A 15990-nucleotide genomic window follows, 5' to 3' on the forward strand; every position below is an offset into this window, starting at 1 on the left:
ACTAACCTGACAGGGTTGCTAGTGAGAGACACTCGGAGGGATTCCAGGCAATTGAGCAGCTTTTCTTCGGTGATGCCAGAACGCAGTTCATGGACGTATTCTTGGGAAGAAAGGGTACACTCATGCTTACTGTTCCTCAGTCCACCCTGCAAACAAAATATCAGTGGGACAGTTATTAGAGATCAGCAGACCATACTATGACTCAACTTTTGGAACAACATCTCCCTGAATACACAGACGCGAATGAAAAACTGCAGGTCAATAAAACAAAAAGAAGAATTTGTTAGTGTTAATCAAAAATCCCTTTTATCAGTGTGTTGTATGTAGTAGTATGAATATGTGGGGCTTTTTTTTTACTTTTTACTTTTTCATATTAAAATCTTTTTCATCTTTTTATTGCATGATAATTATAATAATAACATTTGGCGAGGACATCTATGTTTTAGAAGGAGAAGCTGCACCAGCCACTTTCCCTTTCCCAGTCAGCCAAGACTCTAATGATGGACTGTACTGACAGAGAGCCAGAAACAGGCTGCACATGCTCTCTGCAGCCACTCCTGCTTGAAGTAAATGGATTCTTGTGTTTAATCTCCACAGGGATCTGTTGCTACACTGATACTTACACAATGAGACTATTGGCATCTATTGGCAGCGATACACACATTTTCAGCACAACAGTGAAACACACTGACACTCACTTTACATTCACTGTCTAAGCACACAGTGGAGTTAACATGGTACTATATATTGGACTACAGCGATCAATGAAAAACTGGACTATAAATGAAAAAGCTCCACATGCAAACTGAAGAATACAACACTAACCCTGCTTCTACTTGTAGAAGCTGCAAAAACTAATTTCATTTACCAATTTCAGTTGTTCTGTTTTCATTGTTAATATGACCGAGGTACCACACAAATCACATGAAGAGACAATGCAGAAAACACATGTATGCCTAAACCATATCCGCTGTGTTCATCCCTGGATTGCTGGTTTCCTACTATGTGAGCTGTGCTAATAGCCAGTTTGGGAAGTAATAAGCTAACTCATTTATCTAGAGAAAAGAGAAGCTTGCTGATCTCCTGCAATGCACAGTGAACATGAAAGAAGCACATTTTTTTGTTGCAAAAAGCAGATGCAGTCTAAGAACAGCAAGCTACCACTGATTCGGAGCTTTCAGTGTAAACTGAGCTCACAGACTGATTGACCGAATAATGGCACAGAATCTCTCGTATGTATTCGATTCCGGAAAATGCTAAATCACATTCTGTAAATTACTTGAGTGATTCCTGCCAAAAGCAATTTCATTTCATTACCAGAAGAAATGTAATCACACATCGTACTTTATATACTGTATCGGCTGTAAGAATATTAATGATGGATCTACAAACTACAGTTGAAAAACAAAAGTTTTGGGTTTTTTTATTCAAATGCATGAACCATTCTTCTTTTGTACTGTTAATCTCTTATTTTTCTTTAAAAAATAATCAACTCTCCTGTGTGACTCTGTCTTTGTGACTGAAAATATGACTAAAACTTCTATATACAGGAATCCTAATCCTAATTCAAATATTGCAAACATTAACAACCATACGCCTCTTTCCTTAAAAAGTCTAAAATGTTGACAGCCAGAGAAAAGCTACAATAGTAACTGTAAGAAGCAAATGATAAAACCACATATATAAAATGCAAAATGTAACAGATTTTTATTTAATTTGGAGTAGAGAGACAGACACTCCAAACTCTCAACGAGGCGAAATGAGAAATACAAACCTTGAAATAGATGTCAAGGTCGAAGCCTGACAGTGATGTAAAACTGTTTCATAGAAATTACATAACAATTACACTTTCCTGGCAGTTAAGGTACTTCAAAGAACATATGTATTTTTAATCCTTGAGTGGTAGAGCTTATGTTTTTGAAATCAGTTCTCAAAGAAAAGTTCATTTGTGTTTAACTCAATGAACCTTTAACTCAATAACTCAGTGTGCACCCGTGTGCTGTTAGACTTATAATTTAATGACTCTACTTTATTAAATTTGATGTGCACAGAGTTCAAGTAATTAGCATTTTCAATCACAGTGTAATAATCTTCCATTGTTTCACTAAAAATATTCAGAAGCAACAGTGTATCCCTAAAAGAGTAGCTGATAAAGATGTCTTGTAAAGACAAAAAGCACTGAATTAATATCATGATATGAATCAGTTAATTCAGACATGGTAACAAATGATTATTTAGGGACAGCAGTTAGCTGTTTCTACTTTTACTCTTTTAAAAAGCTAAAAAATGAAAAATCACATGGCTTAAGAGAATGACAACAGATGGGGTCCTGACTTGTTCAAACAGGCACAGCAAGAACATAAGAACCTGTGACTGTGAGGCACCAGCCCAACCACTGTATCACCGAGCTGTGGTTGAGTGTCTGAGTACTTTTTTAATTCCAAATGTTACATTTAGGATTTTATTTTAGATGAAATAACAATTGATACCAGTTAAGATGTTTATGTCTTGATCTCGACTCTATCTGAAAAGGAACTGGACCGATGAGCTACTAGACACACTGTCTTTACTGGTACGCTTAAGTGTTCATTAATTGAAAATACTTACTTTTCTGTTGAGCCTCAAAGATGTATTTTTCTCTATCAAGTAGATAAGAAAAAGACTGGATCTAGAGTATTCATTACCCAATGCTGCCTGCACAAGGATCTTCCATAGTAAATGGACCTAAGTCATTAAAACTATTGATTACGATGGTGCATTACCATTAAGTGTCAGATCCAATCATGCTAAGCATGCACAAGCAGCATATAAGCGATTTAAAAGCTACTTCCCCCAAAAAAGTAGAAGACAAATAATTAGATTTAGATGATCAGAATGAGCATTGTTGAGAGTTGGTGTAAAATGCTGAATCACAGCAGTCAGATAACCAAACCTTTTGTTTCTGCACAGAAGGACAGAGTGTTGAAAACACACTGCTGTCTGCAGCGATTCAGTCTTGATAACAACAAAAGCTAAAGCAGCTCAGTTGGGTAGATAGTGGAGAGGTCATGTCAGAACTTTGCTCAATAAAGTTTGGAAAATAATGCCTGGTGAGTGTTAAAAATCACACTTCATCTAAATCTGAAGACCAAATACCTGCAAATTGGCAAAAGCTTGATGTTAGTTGTTGTAGAGCTTGATGAAATGGAAAGGCATGGACCGGCATTTACAAACTGCTTTTCTAGTCTTACTGATCACTGAAAGCATAAAGCCACATTCACCTTTTCACACATTTATACAGCACAGTTCTTTACCTTTGCTCCATAAGCAATTTGGAATAAACAAGCAATACAACTGACCAAAAAAGTCTTTTTACAGCAGGAGTTAGACAGATTACCCAGAGGATAGTAAACAAGACCAGATTCAAACTCAGAGGCTTCCAGCTTCACCACATCATGGTTCAGTAACTGAACACTCAGCAGTTTTGATAAGAAACTCTTACAAACTTGAGAAAAAGTTGATTTGACAAATTCAGACTTTCACAGATAAAACCTGTGACCTCCTTAAATACCTCCACTTTTGAGCAAAGTAGCCATAATAATATAAAAGTTTATCAAAACATTGCAGGTAAAACCACTGCATACTGTTAGAGAAAAAATATATAAATGTAATGCTGCTTAAACTGGCGTTTTACTTTTGGATGCACGATTTGCAGAAAAATACTTCCTCAGCATCGGGCAGTGAGAGGCAAGTGCATCACCCACTTTTTATTAATCTTCTTACCCCTCAATAGTTCCCAGCAAGCATACCGCTATATCCAGAAACACTAGAGCTCTGGTTTCACCACAGGCTCTGACCTCTGGAAACCAAAGACACTGACCATAAACTGTTTTTTCATGACCCTAGCCCAAATCAATAGAATCCTTTGGGATAATATCAACATTACACTCCCATACTGGCAGCAGAGAAACAATCTGAGGAGCAGGAGGGGGGGATTACCTGCTGACCACTGGGTAATAGAGTTTTCCTCCCATCAGGTTCTCAAAAAATGGTCAACAGTACAAACCTGTCAAAAACAGTGCGTACAGAAAGGAAGCAATGGAGGGATGGGAGATGGTGTGTGATGCAGCAGTAAGACATGAAAAGTCAAAGAAGCAGGGGGTATGAGGGTGATAAGAAAAACTAGGGAAGAGATACAAAGAGAGAGCACGGGGAGAAAGGGCAGGGCAGAAAGATAGAACAGCTCTACAGTAGAGGACAGACACAGCCTTTTGACCACAGCCTAGAGCCTCATCTCCTGCCGCTTATTGAATCCCCTATTTGTCGATAACAGTATTTCCTGCCAAAGAAAATAGTGCTGGGAGCAATTACTTCACCGAGCCTGTCAATTTCATTTTGGGGGGTTAGGGGAGCATTGAGGCTCATTCCCTCCTCCTCTATCACCTCTGTCTACCTTTCTGTATGCCACGGGGAGTGACTGAGTGCACTGCCTTCTATCGAGGGCAGGGCAGGGAGACAATGCCAAGGCGCCTGCACCTCCACATGTCATCTTCACCTGTAATGAGCTTATAACAAGCTGGCAGCTTCTTCAGTGCCCAGTGCTCAACACACTCAGGCAGACTGATAGATACATTATTCAGCTTCTTTGTCAGCTTACTGGAAAACCACATAAGCAGTAACATGTCTCGCCTGGAAGTTAGTGCTAGGAGATAGCTTCCAGGCCAGACATGCTTCTGTCATTCAGCCTGCTGCGACCTCTCTATCTTTCTCACACATATGCACAAATGCACAACAGGGTTTTGTGTATGGCTCAGAATGGGCCTTTGGGGGTGACTGCATGCGGCAGTAAGCAATGCCTTTGTTACCTTATTTGACAAAAATGATGTTTTTTTCTGGCGTTTCTGATGATTTGATGAACTAAAATATGTATTACGAAATTTCATAAAACATACCATCTACCAAAACAACTTGGGAGAAGTACACATGCTCTTACTGAACTGGAACAGCTGTTATTTAGATGAAAGGACGATGATGGTACAATCACACAAAAACCTTAAAAAAAATCATGTTTGGAGACTTCTTCAAATACGACTTCTAGAAAGAAATCGACATACTTACCACTAGTGTTGGTCAAGTTACTTGAAAAAAGTAATCAGTAACTAATTACTGATTACTTCCCCAAAAAAGTAATCCTGTTACTTTACTGATTACCTGTTTTCAACAGTAATTAGTTACTTAGTTACTTTTTAAAAACACGATTTACAGCCTGAATAGGTGATAAAGTGATAGATCTTTCAGCCCAATTCTACTTTTTCTACATAATCATCATACAAAATGTAATCAAATGGAAAAGTCTCTTTTTAAAACTTGTTTTATTAGTTTTAATCTTTTAACTTTATGCATCAAGAAAAAATTTAATTATCTGCAACATTCTCTGACTGGAAGAAATTAGTTTAACATTTAAACCTATTTTCTGCACATTCCAGCACAAATAGATGCAAGTAAAACACAGCAGAAAATAAATAAAGTCAAAGACTAGCAGTCCTGTTGCTCTATTTTCACCTGTAAAGCAGGAGTGGGGTAGGCGGAGGGTTACCCTGGTGCAGGTGTGCAGCGGTCAGTGGAAGAATCCGCGAGTTTCTCTGTGAGTTTCCCATTACGTCGTAGCTACTCGGTGCTTGTTTGGAAGTTTAGGGGTTTTTTCGCTGTAAAAAGAAGTTTTCTTCCCACGCACAACGGACACTAATGTTTTTGTCACTTTTTATGGAATCAAACTCAAAGTAAGGTCAGTACTTCCACGCTTTAAACGCTGCACGCTCATACTCTCTCTGCACTCAATATATGATCCATTGTTGATCTGCACACAGCTGTTGTCACGAACGTCGCACTCGCTTACGTCACTGTCATGAGACGTTCTCGCAAAAAACTCACGGTTTTAGTAACGCAGTAACGCAGCGTTCCTACGGGAAAGTAACGGTAATCTAATTACCGTTTTTGCAACAGTAATCCCTTACTTTACTCGTTACTTGAAAAAAGTAATCAGATTACAGTAACGCGTTACTGCCCATCTCTGCTTACAACATAAGTCTATCGTATACTCTTCATTATTTCCTTTTAACAGCATTATCATCATTTTGTGAACTGGTGTTTGGCCCTCATAACCAGGGTTGAGCATTCTGACACCTTTGATTAAGGAAGAATTAAATCTGATAGCCACTTTAATACATAATAATATCAAGCAAGTTCATTTTTCATGTGCTACAGCCTGGAGATTTTGCCAGCTGGTACCACAGAGATCCTCACTCAACAAATCAGAAAGTAATGTCACCCCGTGGACGCACCTGCACACGTTAAACACATGCCTGCCATGCGTTCATGCGTGCACATATCAATAAAGTTGCGGTCATGGTACTTTAGCATCTATCTAGTGCCACAGAAGGGAAGAACATAAATGGAGCTGCTTCTTTTCTTTTTTTTTTGAAGTGGCAGGTAATTTCAAATGTAGATTACTTTTCTACAGGCTGGCACACAATCTGTCTGCCAGCTACTGTTACAGTCGGTGCGTTTGAAGACAAACGCTTAATGTGTGATAACCTCCTTGTCAGAAACAAAGAAAGATTCAAAAGATGCAAGAAGGAAGGACAGGAGAAGAAGATAATGGGATGATGTGAGGAAAACGTGGATGCAATGTCCAAAATGATAATGGATTTTTAACGATCACTACAAGATAAGTTCACAAAGTAGCCTATGGAGTTCATACTGTCAAATATCTTTGACAAAAACAGATTATCATTCAATTTGTTGCCAAAGATTGTGTGAGTATTTTTTCAATGCAATCTTTATCCCTTACTGTTAACCACTCATCGCCCAATCCCATCCAACCACACTCACCCTACTGACACATCATGATGCAGCCATGACCACAAAATAACACAAGATGATGCAAATCAAAGGAATAAATAAAGAGAAACCCACAACAAACCAAAGAATAAAGTAAAGAAAGAATAAATACATATAAATATATCTCTAATTCCATTTAGCCATTTTGGAAAGTTGAGGGTTTTGCATGATTGACTCTAGCTGAGGATGATTCTGAAGATGCATAACAAGTGAAGCCACCTCTGAACCACCAGTGTTTTGGCAGCGGTTATGCCTGGCAATCATAATTTGCGTGTATTCGCTATTATTGAAAACCTGGAGTCATCTAATAGAAGATGTAATACTGAATCAACAGATCAACAGTAAAATTAGTATTTGTCAGCACTGACAGGATGTGCATTGCTTTGCACCCACAAAGAGCGCTTTAAAGTTCCCACAGTAGCAGATAAGCAAAATGTACAATAGGGCGATCGTGGCTCAAGAGTTGGGAGTTCGCCTTGTAATCAGAAGGTCGCCGGTTCGAGCCCCGGCTCGGACAGTCTCGGTCGTTGTGTCCTTGAGCAAGACACTTCACCTACCGCCTACTGGTGTTGGCCAGAAGGGCTGATGGTGCGATATGGCAGCCTCGCTTCTGTCAGTCTGCCCCAGGGCAGCTGTGGCTACAACTGTAGCTGCCTCCACCAGTGTGTGAATGGGTGGATGACTGGGTGTGTAAAGCGCTTTGGGGTCTAGTAAAAGCGCTATACAAATACAGGCCATTTACAATATGGGAGCGTGAGATTATTTTAAAGAAATGCAGACTAACTAGATAGACTGAATACCTGTGTTACACATTAAGGCTATTCTGAAGTGGACCAGGGCAGGCTGTGGTGTTCATACCACATTTTTGGGGTGTAATAAATCAAAACATAATAAAGCATATGGTCCCCACTCCAAAAATCAAGACATCAATCACAAAAAACAAAGAAAGAAAGAGAGGGAAAAAAACAATTAGTGCTTCTTTATGTCTAATAAATGAAAATTACTAGCACATCCTACTGCTCTATGTAAAAATAATAAAATAATAAAGATAGAATCTGAGCAATTAGTGCATATGAAGCAGCACGACAGCTATGTTATAACTTAATTTCCTGTTCATTAGGAGTTGATAAATTAGTTGTATTAGTTATAGAGAAAAGATACCACAAGAATGGATACACAGTCTACTGACAGGTAGAAAGAGTGTCTCATGTCTCACCTTTTTTCTTCTAATATAAACATGACCTATGAATAATGCTGATGATCAACCGCCAAAGAAAATAAGTTCTGCACAAAACAATCGCAAAGTGACCAGTGTGGAAGATTCTGCACTTAATAAATGAGAAATTCAACATTTAACACAATCTAAAGTTTGGCATGTGAGTGTGACAGCAGTCACAGTAAAGGTCAACAGGAACACGGATCAGTTGAGATGCTGGTTGGCTGGACAATGACTTTTCCCTAGCCCTACTTAAAGGACAGAGTTCTGGTGCCGACAGATAAGACATTTCATCTAGCCACCAGGGCGCAGGGCTCCCAGCACAGTGGGGGATTTCCCCCCAGACCATGTGGCCAAGTATTTCATCTCTTCCTCTCATCGCCCATCTACAATTCTGTCTTTTTTTCCCCTCTTCCCATATTTATTCTTCTCCCTTGCTATCTTACTCCATCCAAAGTCAGGTGTTTTTTGAAACGTGGGTAAAAGCTACAAAGAAATATGTGTTTATCTGTACACACCAGGGGCTTTTCTCCTCTTTTATTTATTTTCATTCTCCATCTTCTGCCTGTTGTGGTCAGAAAACAAAATCAGACAGCTTTATTCTCCTACGTCTGGGCAACTACAACCTGGTGATAACACGGACACAATTAGGCCTACAAGTCTTTCAATAATCAAGTCAATAGCCTGTCTTTGTGTTAATATCTTTGTGTCCAGACAAGACAAGTTCACTACAAAACAGTAGCAGACTGAGAAGAAACACAAAAAACAAGAAGAAAAAAGCAGCAATGCAGTATTGGGTTGGTTAAAAAAAGCATTACAGAGTTTATTTATTAAACTCTGGTCTGTGGCCAAGGCATCGAGGTGTTTTTGCATTTCTGTGCTGATCACCACAGTCTAGAGCAGAGCGACATGACCAAAAATATTTATCACGATATACATTTGAAAATTTGCAGTAACGATGTAACTGACGATATAATTGACACGAGACAAAATACTTTACAACTCCACAACTTTATTAGTTAAAAAACATCAATGTATTTTCACTTAAACAAGCAGCTGTTTTTATGTGCATTAAAGTTATATAAACATTTAACAGTGCAAATTCTTTGCTGACAGTTTAACCAAAAGGCATTTCCAGTGGAAACTGGTCGACATATCCTCATCATAACCATGTATAACATCCACAAAACTTAAAAAGAGGTTATACACACACAATACGGTAACATTATGTTGAAGCACAGTACGTATCACTCCGCGAGGCTCCGCCTACGATAGCCGTAATGCTCCGACAATCCATCAAGCGGTGCGGCTTCGTAGCTTAGCAAAGTCGTACTGAAACATCTGACAGATTTGCGAGCACCGTGCACATAAAATCGTTTCGAGGTCAGTAAACACAACCACAGTTCATATATAAGGCACACGGGATTATAAGGGGCTCTGTCGACTTTCAGAAAATCAAAGGATTGATTTTAAGTGTCGTATTTTCCAAACAACACGGTAATAACGACGGCCCGCTAGCATGCGCTACCAAAAATAGTGCTTTGTTGTGTATCTGACGGACGAAAGCTAAACCAGTTCCACACCACTGAAGCTGCAGCATTTTTACAAACCAGTTCTGGTTCATCGTTTCATTCAACGATCCGCTTTCGCCCTTCTCATTCTGCGTCGCCGCCGTGCTTTTTCCGCCATATGCGTATAAAAACAAAGGCACTACATGCGTGTTTTACCCATATTCTATCGCCATATTTCATTTTCTTAACGTTGCCCAACATTACACCGCTATCACTGTGAACGGTATCATATGGCCCAGCCCTAATCTAGAGGATGAGTCCACAAAGGCAGAAGCAACAATAACTCCACCCCCTCTTTTTTCCTGTAACACAAAGATGCCCACAATAGTTTGGCAAAGTAATTCAATTACTTATGGTTTGCTGCTTCTATATTTTTATGAGGTAGGGCTTGCTTTCTATGAATACACTGAAAGGTCAGATATAAAAAATGTATATACATTAAACCATTCAACCATAGGGCTGAATACATATTTATATTAGAGCTCTAGAGTTTTTCCATTATTATTAAAGAAAGGACTTTTATATATACGAGCCTTTATTTTCCAAACAAGATGCTCTGATGCTTACAGAAAAACCCTGACATATCTTTAGATATCAGCACACCATATAAGAATAGGCACACGTGAATGAAAGGTTTTCTACCAGGAGCTATATCACAAATAATAAAATCATTTATGGAAAGCTCTGTGTGTGGTTTTTGTGGTTTTTTAAAAAGGGTTTTGTTGCAGGGCAGTTTGTTTGAAGGTGCTGCTGCAACAACAATTATGAAGTGTCCATCCTGTAGCACTTATGTTGCAACCTTTCACCACATAAACTTTGCCAAAGTTAAACTAGAAGTCTTTGGTGTAGGCTGACCTATTTTTGAGACTTCCACCTTGACCTTTAGTAACAAGGGTGACTGCGTTCACCTTTTTTAAGTGGCTCACCTCCTTCCTTTGTCTTTCACACTTTTACCCTTAGCTTGACCCACACCAGACAGCTCAGGTTTTGGAGAAACCACACACAAGCACCGAGTATGTCGATCCTACTGGCTGTGCTCCTGATACAAACAAGGTGAGGGCGAAAAATAAGCGACGTCAGCAAACTCCGGGCTTTCACCTGAAGCTCAAATTTGACCTGCAATATGACAACTTTCATCTACGGTAACTGAAGCGAAATGTTGCCCCAAAATATTCTGTTGAGGAACGCTGGATTCCTAATCATCACTTGACACCAGGGGGCAAAGCAGTGATCATCAGTTAAACTCAAACCAAAGTGTACTACTGGCTGAATGAAGAGGAAAATCCAGAAACTACTCATTAAAAGTCTGTGCAAATAATAGCAAGCGAGTGAACCACTGTAACCTTTTGAACTGTGGAAACTTGAAGATGAAATTTAAATGTCTGCATGTGAATAAGAAAAAGAAATCAATGAAACACGATCAGGGGGAAAAACTCAAGCACAGAGCAATCTTCATATTTAAAGCGAATAAATTACACACTTAAGAGCTCAATTAAAAAATGGATCAATAAAGGAAAAATCATGTAATTTTGTATTTTTGCAAGAACCATTTACTTACACTTTACACCTTAAACTACTGTCAAAAGAAGAAACCTTGCACACTCCTGTACATACACGTGATACAACTCTTATACCATACACCGTGCTTTGGTCAGATATCATCATATGGATGATATGATGATGATTTAATAGCTTTTACTTTAATTTCTTTTAAACTTTAATTACTTTGATGTAAGCTCACACCAGTGTGGTCCTTACTGCCTGTGCAGTCTCCAAATAAAAAACTACAAATAGTGTAAATTGTAACAATTGTGTTCTTTGTTAACCGTTTGAATTGGTGCAAGTAATGGTGAAGGCTGTAACATAACTTCCTCCACTGGGGAATTAGTGGGAAGTTTATGGCTTATGGCTACAGAAACAGGGATGGTTTTGGAGCGCCTACATGATCCTCTGTTTTAGGTCCTGGAACCTTAATGTCTGTAACTCCTTCGATCAGAACTTTGGCCTTAGCCTATTGATTTTCTGTAGCTGTACTGTAACAACTTTAACATCCCAATGCACATATATACACAGCCATATGCACAGTGGGCGTTCGTTTCAAAAATGTACCCAAATTTTCCTCAGCTAACTTCAGCTCTCTCTCCTTTTTTTTTAAAACACAGCCCTGCTTTTTGAATTTTTTATTTATTTATTTTTATAATTAACTAAAGGCCACTGACGCCACAGTTAATTAATGCCTGACAAGTAGGACTGTTGGAAAGCGTGTAACACAAATTTTGAGCTTTTTTTTGTTGTTGTATGTCTGTGTGTTCTTGTGTGTATGTGCACTTACATTAATATGGTTCTGCTCACACAAGTGTGTGCATGCTTGAGAGCCCGTGTTTGCACACGTACGTTTGTTGGGTTATGTTTGTGTGTGGTGCAGAATATTCCCCTAAGCAGTTCTCCCTGTGCTTTGCAGGGCTCACGCCTGCACTGAATTTCAATGACACTTCTATGAAGATAGGAGCAGATGTCAGCCAGCTCACTGAAAGTCAGGTAGAAGAGAGTGAGAAAAGTAAAGGGAGTAAAATTTAATACATACTAGCCAGAGAGGGAAGTCTTAAGTTGCGCATCTACTTGTAGCAGTGTAGTACACGAAAGACGTAATTTTTTTTTACATGAAAAACAAGCAAAATGTGAGAATAAACTCAGAAATCACCAATTTATTTTGTTTTTTCTACATTATCTGGATGATAACTGTTTAGGTTTTCTCATTCTTTATCATAAAAGGGAATTGTTTGATGGCTAAAAGAGCATTTGGCTTTGCAGGTTTCTTCCTTTTGGACAATGGCCTCATAGTACCACAAGTGCCACATCTACCAGTCCAAAATATAATTAGATACAAGCAGTGTTGGGAAGGTTACTTTTAAAATGTATTCCACTACAGATTACAGAATACATGCCCCAAAATGTATTCTGTAACGTATTCCGTTACGTTACTCAATGAGAGTAACGTATTCTGAATACTTTGGATTACTTAATATATTATCATGCTGTTTACAACTACATGAATGTACTATTGCTGTGATTTATTACTGTTACTGAAGGTCCGCGGCTCCGAACCGTAGTAAAGGGACCTCTGGCTAATACGGTGGGTTCTGTGTCGGCTCGTAGCTGAAAACTAGCTTTACTTTGTTGTCTGGGTCAACTTTGCTAGCAGAGACAGAGAGAGGCGTTGAAAGGCTGCTCCAACAGAACTTATTGTTTCAGAGGAAAACACGAACACGGTGTACAGTCGAGTCTTAATAGCTTACTTACAGCTGGGCTCGTCAGGCTCTCTTCTTGGCTGCAGTGGTTATTATTATATTTACATGCTTCCAGCTCCCGTTTCTGCTCGATGACAGCTCGTACTTTTCCTTTTTCTCCCTCCCTCGCTCACAGACACATAACGTGTATGGCAGTCCATTCTCCCTGCAGCACGGACTACACTGCCCATGATGCTACATTCTTTAGAGCTATACCTGTAGCATTCTGCCTGTTAGCTTAGCACAACAACAACAAAAAGGCCTCTCTCACCCAGGAAACACGCAGAGAAAGAGAGCGTCACCCTGTAACCATGGCAACCGTAACGCTGCCTGGAACAACAGAACGTAGCTGTCAAACAAAACCCAAACAGTCCTGACCCGCCACAATATGAAACAGGGAAGTACCGCCGTGTAATCCATTTATTTCAACAAAGTAACTGTATTCTAAATACCACCTTTTTAAACAGTAACTGTAACGGAATACAGTTACTCATATTTTGTATTTTAAATACGTAACGGCGGTACATGTATTCCGTTACTCCCCAACACTGGATACAAAATATCTGTATTTAATAAAATCTAAAAATTCTAAATCTGTTTTTGAGTAATGTAAAAACTATTGGAAAAATCTGGAAAAACTGTGACTGCACCTAAGCTTGCTAATACACATTACAGCTAGAAGCTATAGCTTCTGCACAGTTTTACTTGAATTAGCAAGAAATGATGGGCTTTTAACTTGATGTGTTGTGCTTGATCCATTTACATTCTCACTGCAATGCACTATATGTGCTTTTTTCCCTAATCCACCTACGTTGTCCAGCTACTGAGCGAATGTTAACAAAAGGTGATGAAATGGATAAAAGACAACTGATGGACTGGGTTTTGTGAGTTGAAATTCCATCAATAAGATCATTACAGAGACTTATGGATTTTTTTCTCCATTAGCTCAAACTAAAAATAAGCCCTTGCAGTGACTCACCCACACTGCTTTCAAGATAATGTACTACACTCCAACCACTCACCAATCAATTCAAGGTCAGCAGGTGGCTCAATACTGTCCCAAAAGTTTCCCGAAAGCACGAAGACGTGGGGTATTTTGCATGTAGATGAGGTGACAAAGTGGACAAATTTCCACAGTTACATAAAGTGTCAAATAACGACAGGAAAAAAAACCTTGAAAGATGCAATAAGCCTTCTTGTCATTTGTTTCCCACTCATGTGCTCCCACTGTTGTGGCGGATAGGGTTAACAACTGAGCAGTTAAGCAGCTAAAGTCACACAGGATCTAATTTAGGTTTTCACTGTTGTCTCTGCTGCATTGATTGCAATGTGAAGGCCTAATGAACTCTGTACTTTGTGCTCTTGTATCTAGCTCTGGGACCTCGGGTATGAAGCCAAGAGCTGCAACTACTGACTAAAAGTTTGGAAAAGGACTACAAAGAAAAGTCTGAAGGAAGAGAAACAACGCTGACACTATTAATAAATGAGAAGGAGCACTGATGCTGGTTTCTAATGTGTGACCTGTTTAACACACCTCTGTCCTTTTTCGATGATCCTCTCCATAAGGGACTAATCTCGATAAATCATACATAGGACAAGCACAATATGGGGGCAAAAGGTCCACGCTAGTCTAATATTCATCTTTTCTCCAATGCTTTCCGAAGAGATTCAGCTGAATAACAACCGCAGTTCTAAGAATAAACAACACTTCAATTACCTTTTGTTGACTTCAAAAGTTGCAAGAGATTATGTGTGTAGACACAACGTGAGGCAACAGATCATCAGCAAAACATTCATCCGGAGAGAGAAGTGGGTTTAAGGTGTCTAGCCATTATGGGATGCATGACTAAGCCTGAAAGCTAATAGAGCGCTACAAAGCAAGCAATAAGAAGCAGACGAGCCACAGAGCATTGTTTTACCTCATATGATTTGGACCTGAGAAGTTTATATAGAGCTTAAGGAATGACAATAAATATTTCTAATACACTCGGGCATGTATGCTGACTCACAAAGAGTCACTCTGTAATCCAGCAATAGTACACACACACACACACACACACATATAGGCAGAGACCAGTATTTACTGAGGTATGTGCAACAGTGCAGACTGCCTGGTTCCAGCTTCGTTTCTCTCATGTTAGTGAGAGTAGTTTTGCTTTGGCCTTTTACCGCCTGCTGTTGGCCTTTTGTGTCTTTGTCACTGTGTGAAATTAATCAAGCTCTGCCGGCTCGGCCTTAGCCCTACGCTTCTGCTACTGATGGGTGCCAGACTGGTGATCCGAACCTCTGGATCACCCAAAGTTCACAGTCTTGTGTTTTACTGGTGCTATAGACTTGCCCACCTTCATCTACACAGCTTGTGTGAAACAAAAGAAAAAGTTTACACAATAAAATCCTAATTGTATATACAAAGTGTGGGCCTCCATCTCACTCCTTAACTCTGGACGAGAAATAAGGATGTGCTACGTTTTATGCAGCTTAAAGTAAAGGTTGATGGGTCTATCTTGATTAACTTAACACCTGCATACCCGTGCTTAACCCTTTAACACCTACCATAGAACCAAGTCCGCCAGAGCTTATATTATATGTTTACATGCTGTGGAGCCATTTTCGGGAGCATTTCAAGTTGCTATACATCGATACAACCATTACAGCCCAAATTTTAATAATATGTCTGCATTAAGTGCATAGTAATTACATAAATTGCAAAAAAGTGCAATAAACTACAAAAAAATTGAAAATCGTTTTTGTTTTTTTAACATATATTTCTAGTTAGAGAAATTTAAGAGGCTTATCCCTCAAAACTGTAAATACAAAAAAGTTGCACAAAATAGTTTCCCACCACAGGAAATTTATTTTGAGTGTCTTCATAGTTTTATTTTTGAAATACACCAATTTTTATACACTGCAGGAAAAACAAAAATAAATATTATAATGCAAATTTGCAAAAAGCAGCATATGCATCAAAATAAACTATTTCCAGCAGTGCAATATGAGTCCTAAGCATCCCAGAAACCACACAGAAAGTCAGAAAGTC

General features: G+C 39.0%; 1 protein-coding gene across 9 annotated transcripts in view; it reads right to left on the reverse strand.

The window, feature by feature from the left end:
- The window catches only part of diaph2 (diaphanous-related formin 2), a 421028-nt gene that overhangs the window by 311907 nt on the left and 93131 nt on the right, over window positions 1–15990 (reverse strand). For all 9 annotated transcript variants that reach the window (XR_014868698.1, XM_085130728.1, XM_085130725.1 and 6 more), the window contains one exon: window positions 7–146. Coding sequence is in view for 8 of the 9 variants with exons in the window: in XM_085130728.1 (XP_084986854.1) it covers window positions 7–146 (140 nt within the window). In the remaining variant the exon portion in view is untranslated. The remainder of the gene's footprint in view (window positions 1–6; window positions 147–15990) is intronic.

The sequence above is a fragment of the Neolamprologus multifasciatus genome, chromosome 2 (assembly GCF_963576455.1).
Source record: "Neolamprologus multifasciatus chromosome 2, fNeoMul1.2, whole genome shotgun sequence".
In the NCBI taxonomy this organism is placed as follows: Eukaryota; Metazoa; Chordata; class Actinopteri; order Cichliformes; family Cichlidae; genus Neolamprologus; species Neolamprologus multifasciatus.